The sequence below is a fragment of the Pteropus vampyrus genome, unplaced genomic scaffold (assembly GCF_000151845.1).
Source record: "Pteropus vampyrus isolate Shadow unplaced genomic scaffold, Pvam_2.0 Scaffold172, whole genome shotgun sequence".
Classification (NCBI taxonomy): domain Eukaryota; kingdom Metazoa; phylum Chordata; class Mammalia; order Chiroptera; family Pteropodidae; genus Pteropus; species Pteropus vampyrus.
In genome coordinates this window covers 3,077,352-3,101,746 of record NW_011888953.1, presented here as the reverse complement: position 1 = coordinate 3,101,746, position 24,395 = coordinate 3,077,352, and the positions used below count along the sequence as shown (strand labels likewise).

Sequence of the window (24,395 nt, the reverse complement as noted above, 5' to 3'; positions counted from 1 at the left end):
GTGCGTGCGTGTGTGTGCGTGTGTGTAGGGGGATGCTGACATAGACATTGTAGGAAGTTTAGCAGCATCCCTGGGCTTCTAACCACTAGATCCCAGTAGCGCTTACGAGTTATGACAACCAAAAGTGTCACCAGACACTGCTAAGTGGCCCTGAGGAGGCAATATCACCCCCAGTTGAGAACCATATCTTCATGGTCCCTTTTTTGAGTGTGTATGAACTCCAACTCAGGGATCGAGAATAAGCTCGTGACCAAATTAAAGTTCCTTGCTGTTGACAAGATGGTCAAGTCCATCACTCTTCTCTACTTTCCATCTCAAATTTATAAGTTTTGTGCTTCACACTTTTTTTTTTAAGTAGTTCCTTTAAGAATTGCAGAATTAACTAGGGCAAAAAAATTTAAACTGGTTGACCATATATAAATTTGACATGAATTTAGAACTCTGGACTTCGGCTGTATCTTTAATTCATTAATTTCTTAGGTACTCATTAGAAAATAGCATCAAATTGGGGCAGGACAATTAGCCTAGGGACATTTCCCGTCCTCTCCAGAATGTTTCCTTAGTCCCTTACTTGGTCCTCTCCCTGTTTTAATTCCTAGCTTGACAGGTATGAGAAACAAGCCAAGGCCAGGAGGCAGGATGGAGAGCCTTGAGACGTCCCCTCCTCACCAGGATAAGGATCCGGAGTCTGTCCCTTATCCTGTGTTCAGAACTGGCTAATCATAATATCATTACAACATCACCTGCATTGCAAGTACCATGTCCTCCTCCCATCCCCAAGAAACAAAGGCCTGTGATCCACACAGCCAGGGCAACTGTCTTAGAGTTTGCCTACACTTTTCTCTGAAGTGTGTACTTTCGCTTTAATAAAAAGCACTTTCCTGCTGGCTGTTTGTTGTGTCCTTGAATTCTGTCTAGTGGCACTAGACAAGAACCTGGTCACCAGAGCTCTAGCTCAGGGTCCCTCTTTGGACTCCCACCCTGTTGAGCTCTCTGGCATCAAAATGACTGACAAAATAAATATGAGGTCAGCTCATGGCCTTTTAACACTGCCCTCTACCTACTACAAATGTTGAAATTAACAAAAGGGAGGGTTCCGACATAAACAAAAATCACTAGAACACTATGCATTTGAGTATGGAAAGCATCTCAATGGCAGTATTTAACTCACAATTTTCCTTTGTCACCACAAACATGCTCTTCTCTGGGCCCATTCCACCATCTGTGTAGGCTCGCAGGACGAGATGGTAACTTGTTTTACCTTGAAGATCAACAATTCTCAGTGTCTTCTGGGATATGTCGGTAATATTCTTAACCTTCACATCGGAACGACCTATTTTTAAAGTGAAAAATATTATTACTGATCTCTACATCGTTTTAAACACATGGTTACTCATAGCTGTCACACCCACGTTCCTTTTAGGTGAGTCCAGCTGCTGGCCTTCTCCGGGGCCAAGGCCAGTGGAGTCAGCCAGTGCCATGGTCAAGTTCTACCTCTGCCAGTTAGTAGCTGTGTGATCTAGTGCTGTTATTTAAACCACCTTGAACCTAAGTGTCTCTTAACTATGGAGCAGAATATCACAACCTTATCTCACCCGGCTACATGAAGTTTTCATACACATTTTCTAGAATAATGCCTGGCACAGAGCAGACAATCAGTACAATTCACTTCTCTTTCTGTTACTAAGAGCATGAAAAAACACCACAACCGAACCCAGTGAGGTGAGGGGCGCTGTCACTCAGCTGATCCTGCGTATGAGTGGAGCGAGAGACCGGAGGGAGCAGGAGTGAGTACAAAGCAATGGAGCTTACGCCACATCACTCAGGAGAAAAGGCTGTGCTCTGAGTTCTCAAACGAGACACTAATGAGAAAGCTTTTTTTGAGTCATTTTAAAAAGAAGTGTAAAGAATTGTTTAAACTATTATTTAAAAATTTTAACCAATACGAGAAAATCTTTTTAAAAAGTAAATCACACTAAATGGCTAGAAGCCAAAAAGTAGCAGTTCCCTGCCAGCACCTTCCCCCACCACCTACAAGCACTTTAAAATCATGATATCGATCTATTTGGGTATTTCTTTCAAATTTTCAAAATAAACCTACGTTGGTAGTACTTCATTTTTAAATTCTAGACACTATCTACTCATGTCCCACAGGCAGATGAGGATTCAGCTCTCTCACACCACCACCAGATTCCCCTTGCAACCCGCATCATTCATACAGAAACATCAAAACACTTGGCAAATTCAGTGTTTACTTTACTGTGATCACATAAATACGGATTACTGCTAGGACAAAATGCTTGGTATGACCATGTTTCCTTCCTCGTTTTTCTGTTGTAATAAATGATTTTTATTCTCATTTGATTGCTGTACCAATTTGTAAGTCTTCCCACACCCTCCAATTAATATTCAATGCAATTTTCCAAATGGCCCGACACAACCAAGTCCTAGTGCCACTGCCTGCGCCCAGCCCCTGCCCACTTCCCTCCCGGGGACCACCCTCCCTGAGCATCACCACTAGACTGGCAGCCTTCTAGCTGCTGTGGTGCTGGAGCTCCCTGCCCCCTTATTTCCACATGTGGACACACTCTCCCAGCAGCTTCCCGGGAACGGGAGCATCGGGGAAGGGAATACGGGCAGCCTGAGTGTCTAAAAACATCTTCACTTCGCTCTCACACTGGTTGATAGATCGTTTTCATTCAGTATTTTGAAGACACTTCTGTGTTACCTTCTAGTACCTGCTGCTGTTAACAAGTTTGCTACCATTCTTATTCCTGACGCCTGGCACATGTGCTACTTTCCTCTGGTTGTTTCTAGAACTTTTCCTTTATGTATTAGGTGCTCTGAAAATTCATGACGCCATACCTTGGCATAGATCTTTTTTCCCAATTATTTTACTGTGTACTTAGTGGTACCTCTTACTTTATATATTCAGGTTTTCCAGTTCTGGAAAATTTTCTAATGCGATTTCTTTGAGAAGCTCTTCTCTCCATGTCACTCTTCTCTCTTGACAGAACTCCTGGAAAGCAGGTCTTTGACGCTCCAACTTTCTAATCTTTTAGCTGTTTTCTCCTTTGTCTTTGTCTAATTTGGGGAAGAATTTTTCTAGTTTTCATTTAATTTCTCTATCTTCTATTTAATTCCCTAAAAATCTCTCTGATCACATTTTTGAATTTTTATGTCTTCTGATTTTTACTTTTTATAGTGTCATGTCTTTTCAATAAACACAGTGTGTCTCAGCCATCCAAGTACAGTTTTGTTTTAAATGTTTCCCCACACTGACTCTGTCTCCTCTGATTTTGCCTGGCATCTGTCTTTCACGTTAGAAGCATTCCCAGCCATCTGGTTACTCCTGGCTGCTCATCATGTTTCAGAGTGAGCCACAAAGGCCCACAGGAGGCTAGGTATTCATGGGTGGGGTTTACTGTTTTGTGGGTTTCACCTAGGCCTGGTGGTGAATGACGAGGTGGGTTCCTAGCTTTTCACTGGGACAATCCCCCAAATGTCAGCATCTTTTATGTCTTTTCTTGTGTCATTTGGATTTCCCAAAGGAAGATCCTATAATCTCTTGTCCAGGGAAATAGGCCCAGTTGAAGAAGTCCTATTAGCTGGGTGGGAAGGAGGAAGAGGAAAGGTCATACTATTTACTAAGGTGTCCCCACTGTCTGGAGGCTCTTTGGTTCAGTTTCTTCAAAGAATATAAATCTCTTGTCTTCAAGCAAGGGAGAAAGCATTCACATTAGCTGTATGAAGCTGGTGTAGGACTTGTGGGTTCTAACTGCTCCTTACACAGACTTTCAATCAACCCTCAATAGTCAGCCCAGATCCATCCTAACCATTTGCCTCCGATCCTGGCCCTGCAGAATGAATCAAATTACTTCTCACCGATGACTGACTGTCCCCCTAGATTTCACCATCTTCCACTCCTCTAGGTCACTCGCCTCACTTCCAACAGACTCGAAATGTCTAAATCCTCTATTTTGAGGTACTCTTGCCTCTCTAGTTGTCTTTGTGGCTTTATGCATTGTTGAGTTTTTTTTTTTTTTTTCTGTTTTACTCTAATTTTAGTGATCAATCCACCATGTCTAACTGGATGTCTAAATGTTAGAATTTTAATTGGTTCAAGTGTAAAATTTCTGAGCATTTGAGGAAAAATACACTAGATTCTAGATGTTTGTAAAATTTGACTTTTAGGGTTTCCCTCCTCTACAGGCAACTCTGAAGGTTCAAGAAATGCAGAACTTCATGAGCTGGGGGAGGCATGCATTAATGCAGGAGACTTAGCTAATGCCTGATCAGCATCTCCATGCAGCAATGCCGCTCTCTACTTGTCAGACTAGCATCAAATAATTAAAGTGGTTTCTTTCCAAGGAGAGGTCATTAAGTGGAATGAAAGCTCTCAGACTGAAAGGATGATACGCTTATGTTATGTGGCTATGAATAAGAAACATCTGACTCAGACAGAAATGTAATTTAGGGAAAAGCCAGAAGTCTGCATAAACATTTCTGTATTTGTAAACTTGAGAATTCTCTAAATTCTTTGGACATACACTTACCAGTTGTCAAGGACTGATTGACTTTTTAAGATCTAATGGATATACTCATCCCCAACCAAGTCAATTAAGTTTCTCATGGAGGCCATGGCTAAAAAGGAGGCTCCAAAACCATTCTTTGGGTTCCTGAGTTTTTTTACTCCATTATTATAAGTACAGGAAGACTTGTTTTAAAAAGTAACCTTCATAAGATGCTATGTTATGGATCATGGGGCTTATAACCAACAGCCTCAGAATAAATGATTTAAATGATTTCTGAAACACTACATATCATTAGCATATATTTAAAATTCTCATATTCGTAAAATGACTGCATTTTCATTTCCCCATTTTTCAGACAGTTTTGGAAACTAATATTAAAGTAATCAGCAGCGTTTTTCTCTCTTTTTTTGCAATTAATGAAGAACTTCTAAGAAGCACTATGCTCACTCTAGTAATTTACTTACTTGATTCCAAACCCTTCATCTTAGATGTGTCTCTCTCTCCTTTTTCAAAGTAAAATAAATATCCTCTTAAAAAGCCTCTAAGCTCTTCCACAGGAATATCTTCCCATTTTACTAATATCGAGTCTGCAGATGTATCCTCAACAGTAAAATTTGGTGCAACTATTGGAGCTGTAAAAGGAAAAAAAGTTAATAGCTAAAGGAGAGTTTCCTAACAGAGAGCAAGACATTAATGTTTAATGAAATTTCTAGCCTGGAAAAGCTTGGAAAAACTTTATTCTCTATTAAATCTAAAACTTTCACAGATATTATCACAAACACTTTTGCTGTGAAGCTAATAATTAGACACACAAAGGCAGAACTTAGTACAACTTCTGGACATAACACACATCTTGAGAAACTACCTATGCAAAATCTTTAAGTGGCTACTCAAATAGACTTCATTTACATTTCCAGACTATTTATTGATAGTCTGGAATAAGTCAATAGTTGTTTAAATTTGCATAAATGCAAATTAAATATTTTTGAAATCTAAATTGATTTAATTTTCCGATGACAACAATTAAATTGTGAAATATAAATATTCAACCAATGAAGAATAAGTAATCATAATTTTAAATTTATCATACAAATTATTTTTCCTTCCTTGAAGAGCCCAATTTAATCTATTTTTAGAGTCTACTTGTCAATTTATAATTTCTCATGTTACCTTGAACTCTAAGAAAACTTACCCATTTAACTTACCCAATTCTTCTATATATCCAATTACAGAACGTAATAATTGATAGCCTTGATTTCTGCACCCATACAGGAAAAAATTATATCTTACACCTGGTCGAAATTGATCTATAGGATGAAGACAATCAGTAAACTTTCATAAGTACACATTACTATATCTTTTTAGAAATATCAAATTTATGATAACTTACTCTGAAATTTCCAAAGCTAATTTTAAACAGATATTTTATTATAAAAAATTCATCCATATTTTCTAAACCGGTAAATATTCAGAGTGAAAACTGACTAAAAGTTAAACAAATTAGCTTCTATTATAATAAAAAGTTTAGCTTTATAACATGATAACACTTTGAAGAGAAAAAAAAATGGTGATCGAGATTTTGATTTTGTTCTTTAAAATCAAGCAATGATGACTTCTTCCCAGATTTGGTCTAGGCTCAGTTTACTAATCTATCCTCGGTCTACATCATGTTTCTGAAAAGCCTTTCCCTAACTAGTGTTGGTTCTAGGTTGGAAAGCAATCACTGCTCTCCCCTTGCTCCAAGAAGCAGATACTAAAATTTCCACTCTATTCTGATGCTTCAGTGTTAAAACAACTGGGCCTTAGAGACTGTTCCTCTTTAAAGAATTACCATTTAGTGCCCTGAGTAAACTTCACGAGACACACAAGAGAAGCACTGTAACTTCAATTCGAAAAGCCCCCTTGAAATGCCTCCTCAGTACAAGGCCACGTGCGAAATGTTGGGAACACAGAGGTGGTCATAACGAAGTTGGCACAGAGGTGGGATGATAGACAAGCAGGGGTAACTATAACACAGGGTGTTAGACTGGAGGGACCTACCATAGGTAGTGGCACCGTCAAGGAGGGAAAAGCCACCAAGAAGTGATATCTGAACAGGGCCCTGAAGGGCAATTAGAACATCAGTGATCTACAGGCTCGAAAGTGAGGTGATCAACCTCTGATATCATTTTGAACTTTTTTCTTTGGAGACAGGAACACTTGAGATTATGACTTTATACTGCATGTACGTTAGGAAATCTGCACCTAGTTTTATGTGTCAATTACGTATATTAATATTCTACAGGGTTCTGATGCCTAAAAAGAGCCTGAATGGGTTAGAGCATAAGGAATGTGTTTTGAGGTCATAAAGGAGAGAGGAAAGTTAAAAGAGTAGATCACTGGATGAGGAAGGAGTAGGAGTGCCAACTATGGCCACACTTTGTTCTATTGGCAGAAAACAAAAGACAAAATTCCCAGCCTTCTGAAGCTTTGAATTGCTCTGAATTTGAATCCTGGTGCTAGCACACACTAATATTGTCACCTTGGCCAAGTTACCTACTTCTCTGAACGGCTGTAGACTTTGCTCATCTGCCTTGGCATATAAAGTTCTTCTTGACCTCCAGGTGTCAGCTTAAACTTACAAGCCAGATTCTGTATCTAAGGAGACGCCTCGCCCCTGACTCCACCTGCCCCGGTCTGTCCTGACCATCCTCAAAGCCCAGGTGAGAAAGAACAGAAGATGGGTTAGAAAGTATGCAGAGTACACTAGATAGGGGTAAGGCTCAGGCGGCTTCACGTTGGGGAAAAGCTAGGGGAGGTGAGGGTGGGGTGCAGCCAGGCACGCTGACAAGTGCAGTACGCTGGGAGAAAGGACGAAGGGAGCCATTCTGCCCTGGCCAGTTATGCATGGGAAGGAGTTTGGCTGTATTCCAAGTAGAACTAGAAAATAACCCACGTAGTAATCTAATGAACGAGACTCATCTTTACCATTTGACAGCAAAAAACAAAAAACAAAAAAAAAGGAAACAAGTAGAACTTGTTCTCTGGAAGAGAACAGTCAGCAGCTGCTTGCTCTCCTGAACTTCACTAACGTGTGAGGGGGCGCCGTGAGAGGGACAGGACATCACTACCCACAGGCTGCACGCTTCAGAATTCCCACGAGTAGAGACACGATACCCACATCAGCTGCTCAGAAGGAACAGTGACAGTAGAAAGAGGGCAGTAATTCCCACGAACAGGCTGGTTTGGGCTGTACGGTGGCAAGTGGCCCTGTGGCTGAACTTAGGCTGCACCATATCAAGGGCAGCCTGGCGAAGAGGCTCAGGGCTTGTCAGCATCTGGCACTGGGAACTGGCCGCTGCCCGTGCTGTGCCCCCGCCACACCGATGCCCCCTTGACCAACGAACAGCAGGCAAAGCGGTAATGTGTGCAGGTCCTGTTCTCGGTCTCTCCCTAACCTCAGTAACCCGGGCCCCTGGGCAAAGAACGGCAAAAGGACCTGAGTGAGGCCACTCTCCTGGGTTTTGTCGTCTTCTTTTCATGAACATTTCCCCATGTTGTTAAATCTTCAACACAGGGTTTAGTGCTACTTAACATTGCATTTTATCAATATACGATAATTGACTCATTTTCCTATTAGCTATTTTGATGGTTTTCAATTTTTATGATTATAAACGATGCTGTGATGAACACTTTTAGATGTAAATCTGTGTTGTTCTCTGATTATTTCTTAGAATAAATTCCTAGACAAGTAATTACTGGATCAAAGGCTATGAATCCTTTCACATACATTTAGCCACAAACCACCTTCCAGAAAAGTTAAACCAGTCCAAACCCAGCCCATTCTTAAGGGAGAACAGTCACTTCACTGTAGCCAGTCATGCCATGAATTGCTCTTTTTAAAAATATTTTTGAAGAACTCTGAGAGGCACTTACCAGATTCTATTATGGTTTCGGTGCTGTTTGAAGGGACTTTTTTCCAGTCCATAAGGCAGGGCTCAGACTGAGATGAATTACACCATTTAATCACATAGTCACAAGTCATGTTGGGATCATAATTCCAAGTGAGGAGAATCCCATTTCCCATCCCAACAGCCTGCTCTATTTTGAGATCATCTTCAACAAGAGAAAAGAATATTTTACTATAGTTAAAAATAACAATATAAGTCAAATTTCATGAAAATGGGCAAGAGTTATAAAAATTACTTCACTGTACAGAAATTTTAAATAGTGCTCAAACTAGATAAACCTTTAGTAAAGTTTATTAGTATCGCTGATATTTTTGTTAACTACAGCAATTACCTGTATATATAGATTAACTTAGCAGCTGAAACAAAGTAATAAAAAAGTACCTAGGATCAGGTGGTAACAGTGTGGTCAAGGCAGGGACCAGAAGATCAAGGGCAGGGAAGGATGGGGCAGAAGGAATAAGGGCACCATAGGGGACGTGGCAGGCACAGCAAGGGGCAAAGCAGGCTGGAGGCTGGTGAGGAGCATGAATGGATGGTCTGACCCCCTCCACTCATCACCGCCGTGGATATGAGCTCTGTGAGAGCAGACGGGGCTGTGCCTGCAACCCCAGCCCGGCACAAAGTGCGCAGAGAAGGAGCGCAACACACGCTGTGAAGGGTGGATGAACTGACCCCTCTCTTCCTTTCTCGGAAGACAGCTCCCCAACACATGGGCTGAAGGGATTCTGGAGACAGAGCAGGGAGGGGAGGAATCTGCTGAAATGCTTTGGGATGAAAAGTTGTGGGGTAGGTTGGCCAGTGTGGCACAGAGAGGAAAAAGCCTAAACAAGGTCTGGGGAGGAAGGAGGGGTGAGGTGGCTGGTGGGAAGAGGCTGGTGGGAAGAGAAGGGAGGCCCCAGGTTGGGGGAGAGGAATTAGCATGGTTAGGACGGCATGGCCAAAAGGAAGAGGGCAATTTTTTCCACAGTAACAGGAAAGAGAAGTATAGCTGGCCCTTTGTGTTTGCAGGTTTTGCATCCACTGATTCGACCAACCACAAAAACAGTATTTTAGATATGTGGCTGGGAATCCAGATGCAGAGGGCCACCTGTATGCATCGTTTGACGTCATTTTCAGTAAGGGACTTGAGCCTCCTCAGGGGTACTGGAGCCAATCTCCCGTGGATACTGAGGGATGGCTGTAATTTCTATAACTGATGTATGTTTAAGGGTTTAGCAAAAAGCCATAGAAAGACTTTTTAAAATTTGCACTCATAAAGCAACTATTACTGAACACAACAATTTGGCTTAAAATACAGAAGACTTTGGACATAACAGCTTTTTGGTCAACGTGATTAAAAATCCACAGCGAAACCCTGCTGAGGCCGCGAGGCTTCCCCCTTGGGAATCCCTCAAGGAGCCATGACTTGCTCTGGGGCTTCAGCAACTGACAGCTGGTGACTGGACCACTGTGAGTAATGTGAATTAGTCTTTTGACGGACACGTGGAAAAGGTAAAAATATAATTCTTGAATGAAAAGATAACATAGCTATTGCCCATCATTGACAGCAATGAAATATCTAAATCTGTAGGTTATCTGCTTATGGGTTGTTTACACATCTCTCTCTTTTCTTCTTTTGCCTCCACCCTTTCTGGTGTGTCCACTTCTATCTGGGCTCTGGTCAGTGTTCTGCATCTCTGAGGTGCAGTAACAAGTGATAAGACACTCAGTGCCTCAAGCAAGAATTGAAAAGATACTTAGAGGACCCTAATTGGACCAACCTGTTTTCCTCTAGAAGTGGGTGGTCAAAGAAAGGCGCCTCATACTGGGACAGGACAGCAAAGGGGTGGGGAGTCAGGGAATAACTCAGAAGAGGAGTCAACAGGAAGAAGAGGTAGAAGTGGCCATTTAAAACTCACGACTCAAGAAGCTGTCAAGGTAGCTAAGGAGGAACGGACTAGTTACTGGTAATCCACAAAATTTAAACAAAGTCACTAAGTAATTTTAAAATTATACCACGATTTTTAAAGTCTATATTGAAGGTCTAATTTAGACTTTAAGAAAAATTACTTATCAATAAAGGAATCCTATTAATAAAGAAAGTCTTATCAACAAAGCTGCCATTTAAAATGAGGATTTCCGCCCCCCACTCTTGACAGTTTGAAAATAGCCTGACATAAGCATCATCTCTCATGGTCTTGGGGAGATATATGAAAACTGTATCTGAATAAACTGTTAAAACATTTCTTCCTAAGAGTAATATTCAAAACCATAACTCTCCAACATTATGTGTTAAAGTAATTGGGTACAGTAATTATCTTATCCATCAGCATAGATGCTTCAAGTCAAGACTAATGACTGCTGTTTTTCAGTGAGCAGGTGACGTTCATCTGTCTTCCTCCTTATATACCAGCAGCAGGAGGAGGATAAGAGAAGGAAGCTGTTGTATATGAGAGCAAGTGACACGTTCAAAATGTTTCACTTTAATTTCCTGTTCTTATATATTACATTATCTTAATTACTCACCATTTGGAATTTCCATACTAGCTATTTTAGAAGGTGGCGATGAGCCAACAGAATTTTGTGCCACCACACTGATAATGTAGTCATTTTTATCAAGCTCTATTTCTGCCTTGTGTTGAGGATCAGGGATCTCCGAAAGAGACTGCGTTTTCTCGTCTGATGAACATGATACATTATAGAAGAGTATTTTTCCATTAGCTTCATTAATGGGTAAAGGCTATGAAACACAGAAAGATAAATTCTGTTATAAAAACCTGTAAAAGTGACTATTTGATAAGAGAAAGCCATCAAGTCTAAACTGGACACTACACTAACCATAATGAGGTAATATTAGAAAAGGTGAAGTTGTTAACAAACCATGTAAAGTCCACTGAGACCTGGATAAATCAGGAAAGTGATATTGATGAAAAATGATATGTGCTATAGGCATTAAGCGTACACAGAAATATAAAATATAACAAGTAAAGACAAAACAATGTTTAGCCTCACTTTTTTCAGAAGCAAACCAAAAATAGTTTTGAGAAGCACTGCTCTACCTAGAAATGAACAAAACAAAGAAGTATAGCATCATAGCATTTTTTCAAACATTTACTGTTTTCTCATTTTAAAGTAGTACATGGCTCATTACAGAAAATCTGTATTATTTTCTTCTGGTCTTCCGACCCCTCTGACCTTGCCTTCTCCTCCGTTGGATTCTCCTCCTTTGTTGGTCCTTCATATGCTGCCATCACCTAGGGTTCCATCCTTGGCCTCTTTCCACCTTGATCCCATTTATATGCTACTCAAAGCTTTGTCTCTAGCTCCGCTATCTCCCCCGAGCTCCAGAGCCTGACATCAAACCACTGTCTCCTGGATTCTGCTCACACATCCCAATGACACGTGCTTAAAAAACTCAACGTGTCAAAAACAACTCAAATAGGGAAGAACAATTAACCTCGTCACTGAAGTTAGACTCAATCACTTCAGTATTTTTAATCCTCGGTTAAATATTCTAGTGTGAACAACATGCCACACTTTCTGTCCACTGAAAGAACTTGTCTACTGGTTACTATATTGCCGTGAACCTGAGAGACAATGCAGAGTGGCCACAGGGGAGCTTCTGGCCAAGGGCAAGAGGGGACACGCCCGCCACACACAAATCGCCTCCCGCAGAGCTGCTTATGTGGAACTTGCACAGACTTCGCCTTACTCAAAACTGTACTGAGGTCAAAGTTTTGTAAAAATAACATTATTTTACTTTTAATACCAATATTCACTAAAGGAATCTGATAACGACTGCTCTTATGAAATCTGATGTAGAAAACAACTGTGTTTTTAATGTTCATAAATGAGATAAAAATACAGCAACAAAAATAAAATGTTTGCTCCACTAGGGGGAAACCAGTAGAACACTGCAATTCATATTTTATCTAAAATTTTACAAAACTATAATTTATAATAAAATTTATTTAAGGGAAATAAATTACACGCAAAATATATAAAAAGCTGGTTTCCTGTTCATCGAAGACAAAATGGAAAGTAAACACTCAGGATTCTAACTTCAGCTTCTGGATGTATTTCTGACTAAAGGGAGAGATAGAGAATTCATGAAATTCTTAGGTCTTTATAAGCCTCAGAAAATCAAATGACAGAATGCTCAGACCTGAGAACATCCTCACTGAAATGACCGTGATGCATCAACAGTGATGAGGAATCTGGGGGTTTGAGGAGCCAGGTTACATTCTCAGCAATACTGCTGAGCCAGTCTTGGAAATCCTGCCTCTTTGACAACCCAAGCACCATATGTAAGTTAGTTAGATAGTTTAGCATAATAAAATTAAATAAGTACTCAAGGAAAAATTAGATATTTACCTTCCAATATATTATTAAGTTTTTTCCATCAGAACTCCACTCTCTCCAAGTATCTGGTCCCTTTGAAGGAGCTAGGAAAGAGATTCAAAAGTTAGTATTTAAGATGAATACTATGTCAGTTTATAACGTTAACAATTGGGATGGTGGTGCTTGACTTTTTTTCCTAGGTTTTTGGAATTCCCAATAAAAACAAGAAAAAGTTCAGTGGTTTCCACTTAGAAAATTAAATAAGGAAAAGCTCTCAACGTCTGCAAAACACAAGGCCCCTTAAAATGGGTTAAAATCACCCTCAAGGCTGTAAGTGATGGGTCCGAGGGTGCTTCTGTCTCCCGTCCTGCCATCTCCCCTTACAGAAATTGGTTCTCACCATACACTGGCTTCCTGGCTGTTCCTCAGACATGCAGAGGACACCTGCCCCGGGCTTTCTGTACTTACGGTGCCCTCTCTTCCTCTGCCTAGAACTCTCTTCTCCTGAATGAACCATGTGGTTTGCTTCCTAACCTCCTTTATACCTGAGCTCAAGTATCTTAGTGAGGTCTCCTCCAGCTACCCTATTTAAACCTGCAACTCCCCTCTCCATCACCCATCCTTCATTCCCCAGCCCTCTTTCTAGGTTTTATTTTTCTCTGTGCCACCCAGCATTCACTCTTATATCCTTGGTGACCAGAACAACTCCTGATACACAGTAGGGACTGAATAAGTTTCCCATTTCCTATCATATGCTGCCATCACGTAGGGTTCCATCCTTGGCCTCTTTCCACCCTGCACACTCTCCCAGACTGATCCCATTTATATGCTACTCAAAGCTTTGTTTCTAGCTCCGATCTGTTAAGTGAATTAAAGCCTTCATCTTAATAAAGTATAAACAAAATATTTGTTTCCTTTTGGCAACAACAGCTGAATGACTGACGGCAAAAGTACCTGTGGTAGCCAGTCTCCAAAATGATCAGTGATATTGGTGATGCCTGATGTTCATGCCCTTGAGTGGTCCCCTCTCACACTTATCAGGGTGGGCTTGTATGACCAACAGGGTATAGCAGGCATGATAGTATGTCCCATCTGAGGCTAGGTCATTATAGATATCGTGGAGGATGCCTTGTTCTCTCTTCGATCATTACTAGGAGGAGCTGGCTGCCATGTTATGAGGGCACGCCAGCAGCCCCATGGAGAAGCCCACATGGTCAGGAACTGAGGCCTCCTGCCCATACCCACATGAGTAAAACATCCTAAAAGCAAATCCTCTAGCCTTAATCAAGCCTGCAGCCCCCACCCACATCCAGCTATAGCCTCAGGACAGACTCTAAACCAGAGCTACACAGCTAAACTGCTCCTGAATTTCTGACCCATTGACTCTGTGAGATGATAAATATTTGCTGTTTTACAGCACAGATTTGGAGGTAATTTGTCATGTAGCAATAGATAATTGATAGTTTTCCTCTGGACTCATGCATAGGCTTCATTTCTGATGATTCAAATAATTCTTACACATATTGCAAAGCTCCACTCCTCTCTCTAGTCTTTATATGGAGAGACAAAATCCGGATTAACATCTGTAATTGTTTTACTGTTTGTTAAATTTTTTAAAAGAAGTTTTGTATTCCCTATATTATATAGTGCAAATAAAGGCTTTGTTACCTTTTGATAAATGATTACTGAAAATCACATCTATTTCTAAGTTTCTGTTATTGTTGCTGTTTGTTTTAACAATGACATGATAAACTTAGGATAGAATCTCATTCTGTCTTTGGAAATTATCATACTCTGAAAACCAGCTACCGGATTTTATACCGATTTTGATTTAAGTGTACTGCAGAAACTAAAGTTCTAGACCTTTCAGCTCCACTCCTTTCTCAAGCTTAGGTCGGAAATAAAAATTGCAATAAATTCTTTTTAGTAATGATTGTTTCTAATAAAAAGGCAAAACAGATGGTGGAAATTCTCTTTGAGAAAAACCGCCCCATAATCTCGCCGCGGTGTTGTTTGGTTTCCTGTGCACCATCCTAACGCAGCTGCAATCACACTGCAGACAGAGGGGCCTCGTCCTTCTCCACAGCACAGGCCAAGCGTTTCTCCGTAGTATCACAAAACTTTAAAACCGTCATTTAAAATGTCTGTATGTTATTATATTGGCAGATATTTTACGATTACACAATTCAAGCATTCTCCTATGTTTAGTCACTTTGGTGATGTTTTTTTTAAACAAACGTTTGTAGAATTTCAAGATCCATAGTAATAATTAGCCATAAATCATTTAGTTAACTTACTGGCTTCTGTGGTTAAATACTGTTTTTCATTGCTCCATTTACTCCATTTCCAGAAAGTTTCACTAGAACAACGAATCCGAAAGGTATACATAGTATATGGATTTAACTTGTCCACAGCAACAAGATAACTTGAATTTTCTACTCCTTTGATTGTGACATTCCGCTATTAGAAAACAAATAAATATGTGCACATATATGTACATGAAATGTCATGTGTGTATGAGTACACGTATACACATACACCATTTTAATCCAAATAATGGTCAATTAAATTATGTAGAAAGGAGGATATAATTTTGATAATAGGTCAATGGTTAATGGTGATGCAATAAACCTTAATATATTTTAGTAACCTAAGATGACCTTGAGGATTACATATATTATTCAGATGATATCTGAAAGCTTACTGGAGGCAGGTATCATCTTATACATCTTTTTTTATACGGTACTTTGTACCTCTAGTATGGTGCTAAACATGTAAAATATTCAACAAATATTTAAACTAAATAAAATGAAGCAATTCAAAACAAATTTGAGGATCTGCATACTTCAAGGAAAGCCTCTGAGCTCCCAATTCTTATTACAAAGGAGCTTTTGGGGTTAAATTTTGTAGCGTGACTGATTTTCTAGAAATCATCAGTAAGTTTTCAAAATGAATATTTAAATACAATATCATTTATTTTGGACTTACCACAAATTACAAGATAGTGCAGTATAAAAGTCAACCTAAGTATTTAAAATGTATTAAAAAGTCATGTTTTAACTTATAATGACCAATTATAACTTGCTCCTGTTGATGCACTTAGCAGTTTTAAAAATCACATCTTCTCTCTGGTGCCAATTAGTCCATTATCTAATGCTACAGGTTACAGCAAAAACTACTCAATCATTCACAACTTATTGAGTACCAGCCACATGCCAGGTACTATACGAGACCTGCAAACAATCTGAGTGGTAAAAGTCAAACTTGGGTTCTATAATATCCACTACTATAATTGTTTTTAAGTGCTAAATATAATGCTGTTATTATATATAATATCTTGGTTCTTAGTAAATCTCTATAATAAATAGTCAGAGTTTATGCATATTGAGTTTCTTAATTGTTTTTGAAAACTAAGTATTTTATCCAAAAGCATCTCTAAAGAAATTTACGGAAGAATCTTACTCACCAACTCTTGTATCGAATTAGCTTTGTTAATTTCAATTTGACACAACAGTTTAATCTTTGCAAAGCTGCCTGGTAAATGCCAGGAAAGTGTAACAGCTGTTGAATTAACATCCTTCACTCTGACTGAAGTAGGAGTATGGGGATAAACTGTAAATATAATTTTTTAAAATTAATTACTTTAAAAGCTGTTTTCTAATATGACAAATGAGAATAAAAGAAAATAAAAAACAAGAGAGGTATTGTTAGTGCTGATCAACAATATTTAACTCAGTATTTGTGGAATACACAAAAAACATTTTTTAAAGAACCAACCACATTCAATATTTCTCAATTGATGTCAGGAATACTAAAAGGTAGTCAGATCATAGTCTCTACCTTTAAGAAACCCCTACTTTACTTGGAGAATGACAAACAAAAAGAAAGAAAATTAATGAGAGTGTATATGTTAAGTTCTAAATGTGTGGTACACATATTAACTGCCATAGGAATTTAGATGTAAGCATGGTAAGCAAAGATGGGACTTTAAGATGAGCTTTGAAGGAAGAATCAGACTAAAGCTGGCAAAACGAATACAGAAAAGCATTTCGGGTTGGGGACCTGGGAAGCACAAAGGTACCTGGGAAGCACAAAGGTACAGCGAAGCAAAGTGCACATTATATTGGTGATAATGCATACGTCATTTTGAATGGTGGGAAAGAATCATGCAGTAAATAAAACTAAAATGCTGAAGGCAGACAAAAACATACAAACACTACCATGCAAGTACAAAATGTAGCCATTTTGTCCTTAGGAAAATCAGAAAATAACAAAGATGATGGGAAGAAGTAAAAATGACTTATATTTACAAACAAGGCAACAGGATCATCTACTAATCACTTGCCAAGCTGCATGAGAGTGCATCTGGTTTAAGCCCTTTCTCTCGTGACTGAGTCTCTAAGAGAAGGCCTCTGCGCCAGTGCTCCGGTATTATAGAGCCTGGCATGGAGTTGATACACATGGAAGGACCATAGGAATGAATGCCAAAAAGATGGAGGATATTTTATTTCTGAGCTATATATATTTTAATAGGATTGGTAAAAATTAAGAAAATATCAGCAAATCAAAAGGAACTATTTATTGATACATTTGAATAGACCTCATGGACATTACCCTTAGTAAAAAATGCCAACTTCAAAGGTTATACAACTGGTATGATTCCATTTATATAACACTCTCAAAATGGCAAAATAGAGATGGAGAACGGATTCGTTGTTGCCTGGGGACAGGGATGTGTGTGTGTGTGCGGGGGGCAGTTTGCTAAGGGGGCAGCATGAAGTAGTTCTTTTGTGGTGGCAGAACAGTTCTGTATCTTGTGTTGGTTCTATGAATCTGTACATGAATCCAATTGCACAAAACTGCATGCACGCGCACGTGCACACACACACGCACGCACGTGCGTACACACACACACACACACACACACACACACACACACACACACAAACTGAATGTATACAAAAACCAGTGAAAACTGAGCGAGGTCACGAGTCCAGCTCAGTAGTGCGGTTCACAGCGTTGTACCAGGGCCAACTGCCTGGTCTGGACACTGTGCTATGGTTACATAAACATGACCACTGGGGAAAGCCAGGTGAAGGGGTCACAGAGCTCTAATTTATTATTTTTGCAACCACTAATGAGTCTACAATTATTTCAAAATACAATGTCTTTAAAAATTTGGCAAAAAATTTTTCAGAAATCAAAAACTATTAGGTAAAGTCACTGACAGTTTCTATGTAAATGACTAATTCAAAATTTTATTTGAATTCAGTAAAATGGTAAAACTCGAAATTATACATTTTATAGATTTAAAAATAAAATATATAAGGTTAATGTTAAGCAATTATAAAAAAATAATTAGTAAAAAGTAATCCCCATAAGTACTTTTCATTAGTCTCAAGACATTTCACCACTTCTAAAGTTCTTTTTAAGACACTGATTTATGTAGCAGCTTACCTTTTTCAGTCATGTTAACTAAAATTGCTGATTCTGATTGACCCAGAGGATTGCGAGCGTTCAAAGTAAAATTATATATTTCTTGATTTGGAAGCACTTGAAAGAATAACTGATAGCTTTCATTGGTGGGCGCTTCAACTCTTTTAAATCTAATATATTTTCCTGAAAAACTGCAAATGAAGAGAGGAATAAGGAATAATGAAATAATATCAAAATGGCAAGAGATAAATAGTGCAGAAAAAAAACGAATGGGTAAGTTTCAAACAAGTAATCTTTTCAAAGTGTTTATATTCCTAATTATAGGTGTATTTTATACTCAGGGAAAAAATGTACATGAGACAGTAAATAGAAAAACAATAATCAGCCATAAGCCAACTACCAAGAAATAGTCTGTTCATATTTGAGATGTCTGGCTTCTAGGCTTTTTAGAAAAAGAGACAAATTGAGTTTGTATGCATCAAACAGCAGTACTGATAGGATACCCAATTTTACACTGCATATCTGGTTTTATATCTTGCTCATACTATAAATGAGACAGAGCACTGCCCTATGTCATGAAACATCCTTCTCACGTACTCCTCACTGATTAAGTGTGACTTCTTTTCCTGGTGACCTTTACCTTTCAAATAAAGTGTAACTTGTATTGCGTGGGCCCACCAATGCTGTTGGTCTTCCTGGATCCCAAGTGCATATAATCTCTTTTAAATCATGTGTCTCACAGTTCAGTTTTTGAGGAATATCAGGTGGATCTAAAAGGGGGGGGGGGGAAATGTAGTTATTGTTACATATATTTTCCCTGAAAATGTTATGTTTCATATGTTAATTACATTTTGTACAATTTCCTTAAAAAATGAAATAATTTATTGTTTACATTTTACTTTTTGAACAATGCAGGAACTACCCTTCTTTCTATAGCATGTTTTTTTTTGAGTTCATATTATATTAGAAATGATAAATTAAAATATGCTGAAAAGTGACTATTAGCTCATTTGAAAACTCTCCAATAGCAACCTGAGGACAGTATCATTTTTTTCCCCTTAAATCCTATTTTAGTCTACCAAATCTCTCAAAGGAAGTTATGTCCAACAAGTTAAGTCAGAAAAATATACAGATCAAAAGTATTATTATCTATCATCTACATATTATGTTTTGAAAAGAAGTACTACATCGTATTAAAGATCAACGTAAGTTATGTCACGAATTTCAGAGTTTTTAAATAAGCAAGGACTATTATTTACAAAGTAATTCTCAGTAAAATTCTACATCTTCCCATATTCAAAGTGACTACTGCTCTTCTGTTGTTTTTGTTCTTTATTGAAACTATTCTCTGTGGCTTTGTTCAAGCAGGACTAGAAAAAGAAAAAAGTAGTTTTTTTAGTGTGTGTGAGACTTTTAGTGATAAGAAAAAATTCTGTAGTCTGACACTGATTATAGAAATTGATACTTCTGTAATCATGTTTAACCAAACTTATATAGAAACTGATACTTCCTACTGTCATATTTATCCAACCTATCTGTCACTGAAGGAAAGTTTTAAAAAAAACAATAATCTACCTGTTAGAAAATACTGTAAAATAATTTTATTTAAAAATAACTAATTTTTTAAAAGTTCTTATTTTATCAACCAAGACTTAGAAAATTACATTTATCTTCCTCAGCAAAATGTCCTCTATTGATATTTTAGGTAATACCAGGAAGAGTAATGAGTATTTATATGAAAGTCTAATAACTGGATAATAAAACTAACATTGACATATTTGTTTTGAAAATCGTTTTAAATCTAAGGCCAAATTTTCGTTCATTTTATTAAAATGACATACCAAAGTTTTTAGAATATTTAAAAATCTCATTATTTTAGTATTTGGCAGATATATTAAGTTGAAATACTTAAAATCCAAATAACTGGAGAAAGTTAGAAAGAATAGAAGCAAAGACAGAGGGAAAAAATATGAGAGGGCAGTATTTGAAAGGTATAGATTTTTTTCCCCCACAAATTAACTTACAAAAGAATCAGCTACAGCTGGGCAAAAGCTGGGTATAAGTCAATTGCATTTCTATTTACCAGCAAACAGAAAAATGCAATTTAAAAAACAAAGCCATTTTTTATGAAAATATTTTCAAATGAGAAAACATAAAATTTGACAAATATTTACATGCTCTAATCCTATTTTACAGAGCATTATTTTAAAATATCTTAAGTATAATGAAAGATTAACATTTAGGTCGACATTTAATGCTAAAATAACACTATCAATAAAAATAACTCATTTGAAAGATTACTGAACAAAAATGTTTATAAAAGGTCTATTTTGCTTATGACTAAATTAGCACATGCATGAACACTGAAAAATATTGGCAAATAATTATTCTTCTGTCTTCTACATCATAAATTTATTTTAATAAACAGGGAAAGAAGCCATTTTTATTAGCACAAACATCAAACACATAGGAGTAAATTTACTAAAAGATATACAAGACCTCATATCACTAAAATAAATTAAAGACCGAACTAACTAATAGGAGGGATATACCATCATGGTTTAGATGATCAATATTCTAAGAATGAAAATTTTCCTATATTGATCTCTTAAACTGATAGATTTAATGTAATCCAAATCAAAATCCTGGCAGGTTTTGATTACGTATGTGCACGTATAGGGGAAAGTGACAAGCTGATTCTAAAATTCTTTTCGGTCTTTTCTATAAATTGCAGGTTAACAGAATATCCATAAGGGAAAGGAAATAAATGAATCTTGATCCCTGACTCACACCATAAACTGCCCTTGTACATTTCTAAAGGGCTCCCTCCTAATGGGAATTCTACAGCTGCTCCTGAGTTGTCAAATACTGAGCAATATTTCAACCTCCAAATGTTACAAATGACAGTTAAATTATGAATTAAATGAGTCTGTTCTATAAGTATGATAAAAGATTAGAACACTATTCAAAATAATAAAAACTGTGTACGTTCTCATCTTTTAAGTTTTAATTTTTTGCTTTTGTGCTATGAAGTGAATATTTCACTTTTTGGTATCATTACATTTACCACTGGTTCTCAACTTAGACTCCATGATCATTTCTGTGGAATGTTGCGAGTCATTTCCTAAATTCCATTAGGAAAAGAAAATTTAATTTTCTAAAATTTAAATTTGAACATAGCCTCACCCTCACTTGAATTCCACAATGCATTACTGAGATGGCAAAAAGAGAGTAAGGTTACAGACATCAAGCTGAGAAGTGCACCTAATCCTGGTCTTTCTTTTGGAAGTAGATCAGCAACTGAACATAATTCATCATAAGTTTCTATGGAAGTGAAAAAGATACTGAGAACGGCTGATCTAAAGCACAGCTGAAAATCATAAAAAAAAAGATAATCACTAAGCAATCAAAAAAAATCACAAAAACCACTCACTACATTTCACACATTTTATTCATGAGACTCTTAGACCAAACACAGAGCCTTTAATCCAGAATGCAGGGTGGACAGGAAACACTGCTGGAGGCCAAGCCATCAGTGCACCACATTATAGTAACCACAGGGGAGGGGACAGGAAAACTCGACATGCAAAATCATCTGTGGACAGTCCCACACAACAACTTTGGGAAATGCTGCGGCATTTTAAAACGGTAGGAGTGACTGTGTTAATAAAGAGGCCCTGCATTTTGGAGCATACATTACACATACAACACAGTGAGACCGGAAGTCTCCTGCACATGCCATCTGGTTATCCTCTTCTCAAATATGTTATTTTAAGAGTTGGAGAAGCATACAGTATGCTATTGAAAGATTTTGTGTAAACTAATTTCAATTTCTTTAATTAGGGTACTTATTTTAAAAAAGGTATGCTGTGATTAGATGGCAAATTAACTCCTATTTGGAGGAGTAAGAGATATTATGTACTAACCTCCCTTGACTCAACAAAGGTGTTAACTAAGAATTTAAACTAAAAGTTAGCTGCTGAAGGTTTCAAATCTTATTACAAAACCTACAAGTTATATAGATACAAGTATATAGAAACAAACTTAGAACTCTTTAAACAAGCAAAAATTCTGGTGCCTTCATATATCTTTTATATTAAAGAATTAAAAAATAAGAAAGAAATGGAATCACCCCTGTCCCCAAAAAGCATTAAGGCTTTTGGAAAGGATAAAAACAAATAAAAACAGAACTTTTTTTAAAGAATATTTTATACTTACAGCCCACAAAAATAACTGTTCCAAAAATGTTTTCTTTTGTTGTGAAAACCACATTTGTTCCACTATTTTCAGAAACAGAAATATTATAGATCTTGATTGCAACACTTTCCCCATCAAGATGAATAAGGGGACATTTTGTATAGCCGATCTGTGCTGATATCACTTTTTCTTGAGTCACACAACAAAATGTTATATCTGAGCCCACGAGTATCACTTTGTCTTGAGGAAAAACCTTACTCTGCAAATCAGAAGACCCTAGAAAGAGCAAAAGGAATTACAAGGAATTACAAATCCTTCAGAAGTCTTTTACCATAAAATAGCTCGGTGTATTCAAAACATACTGTTAGGTGCTTTGTAATAACTGTGGCCCAAAAATAAGTCCCCCAGGTTCCAAAGGAGAAAGACATATACAAGAAATGAAATAAACGTGTGGTTTTATTTACATATGGTGGGGTGAGGTGGGAAAGCAGAAGAGACTGTAGGTCAATGTCTAAGACCACAGGTTAACGTCTTAGAAGTTTTAAAGGTTCAATAAATGGATTCATATCCACATGCAAACAATCAACACCAAGAAAAAGTCACTCATTAAATAATTCCATTCCTCTGAAATGATTCTATGTATTTAGAGCAGACTTTTTACTTTCCATCACCCTAAATATGTTTGAACCCTCCACATCATAAAAACCACTTTTTCTTTAATCCTAACTCTTTGTAGGTTAAAGCTGCACCTTTGTTTTTGTTTTTTGTTTTCATAAATATCCAATCTCTGTAATTACCTCTACTCTCTTTTCTACCTATTTATTCTTTCACAGACTGCTACCCAGTTTCTACCCTGACCATTCTACTAAAGTGGCTGGCTGGTCTAATCACTCAATTCAAGGGCCACTTCTCAGTAATCTTCCCCTTTGCCTTCACAGCATCTGGTACGCTGCCTAAAGTTTTCTTGAAACTCCCGTCTCTCTTGGGTTCTGTACCACTTTACCCTCGTGGACTACTCTTAACCCTCTGCTATTTGCTTTCCTGGCCTCTTTTTTTCCCATCCTCCTCTTAGACATACAAGCTTCTAAGAGATGGGTCTTTGGTCTCTATTCCCCTTTTCCTGAATTACGGTAACCTCCAGGATTTAAATTTTTTTCCTATCACATATATGCTGATGATTCATAAATATGCACCTCTAGCTCCAACTAATCACCTGGATGCCAAACTTGATTTCACTGCTACCCAGACACTTCATATGTACCTCAAGCTCAATGAGAATGAAAATGAAATTAATTTTTCCCATCTAATTTGTTCATATATTTTCTGTCTCAGTGAATGGCACCACCAGTCACCCAGCTGCCCAAACTAATAGTCACCTTTGGCTCTACATCTCCCTTACCAAATTCACAGTCGTTAATTCTAATTCTGTCTCTTCATTGCTTTCACACCTTTTCCCCTTTATAATGTCTAAACCCAAGTGTCCTAGTTACGCCTTCAGTGTTTTTTGCTTAACTCCAACTAGATTCTCTTTATCTACCTGCTTTCAGTCCTTTCTTCCTCTTGATTCATTTCTCCATATTGTCACTAAAGTGAATAATCTACAATGATCATCATCCTTTTTAAGGCTTCATTTTATTGTCAATAGTTTTCTGGGCCCTCTCTAATACTGCCAGCATTCTACCTGCATTTGAGTTTTATTCAATGTACCAGTGATTTTCAGCATGTTTGCAGATTCTCATATTCTCTGCAATATCTCTGCTCTGTGGAAGAGAAACAGGGAGCCATTTTTTTAAAATATAGACTTGGTCTCTTTACCACCAATATAAAATTTTTAAATGTTCTTCAATGCGTACCACAGTGATTTTCAAACTTGGATGTTTATCTAGTCACTCAGGAAGTTCTTTAAAAATACAGATTCCTGAAGCCTATCTCAGACTTTTTGAATCGAAAGGTTCTG

General features: G+C 37.7%; 1 protein-coding gene across 1 annotated transcript in view; it reads right to left on the bottom strand.

Moving 5' to 3' along the window:
* Window positions 1-24,395, bottom strand: part of LIFR (LIF receptor alpha) — a 45,148-nt gene that overhangs the window by 3,338 nt on the left and 17,415 nt on the right. Inside the window, exons 7-17 of the mRNA XM_023536914.1 lie at window positions 22,460-22,714; window positions 18,882-19,011; window positions 18,263-18,432; window positions 16,272-16,417; window positions 15,103-15,265; window positions 12,839-12,909; window positions 10,991-11,204; window positions 8,451-8,630; window positions 5,741-5,842; window positions 5,000-5,167; window positions 1,117-1,333 (exon numbers count right to left, since the gene is read on the bottom strand). Of these exons, the coding sequence (XP_023392682.1) occupies window positions 1,117-1,333; window positions 5,000-5,167; window positions 5,741-5,842; window positions 8,451-8,630; window positions 10,991-11,204; window positions 12,839-12,909; window positions 15,103-15,265; window positions 16,272-16,417; window positions 18,263-18,432; window positions 18,882-19,011; window positions 22,460-22,714 (1,816 nt within the window). The remainder of the gene's footprint in view (window positions 1-1,116; window positions 1,334-4,999; window positions 5,168-5,740; window positions 5,843-8,450; window positions 8,631-10,990; window positions 11,205-12,838; window positions 12,910-15,102; window positions 15,266-16,271; window positions 16,418-18,262; window positions 18,433-18,881; window positions 19,012-22,459; window positions 22,715-24,395) is intronic.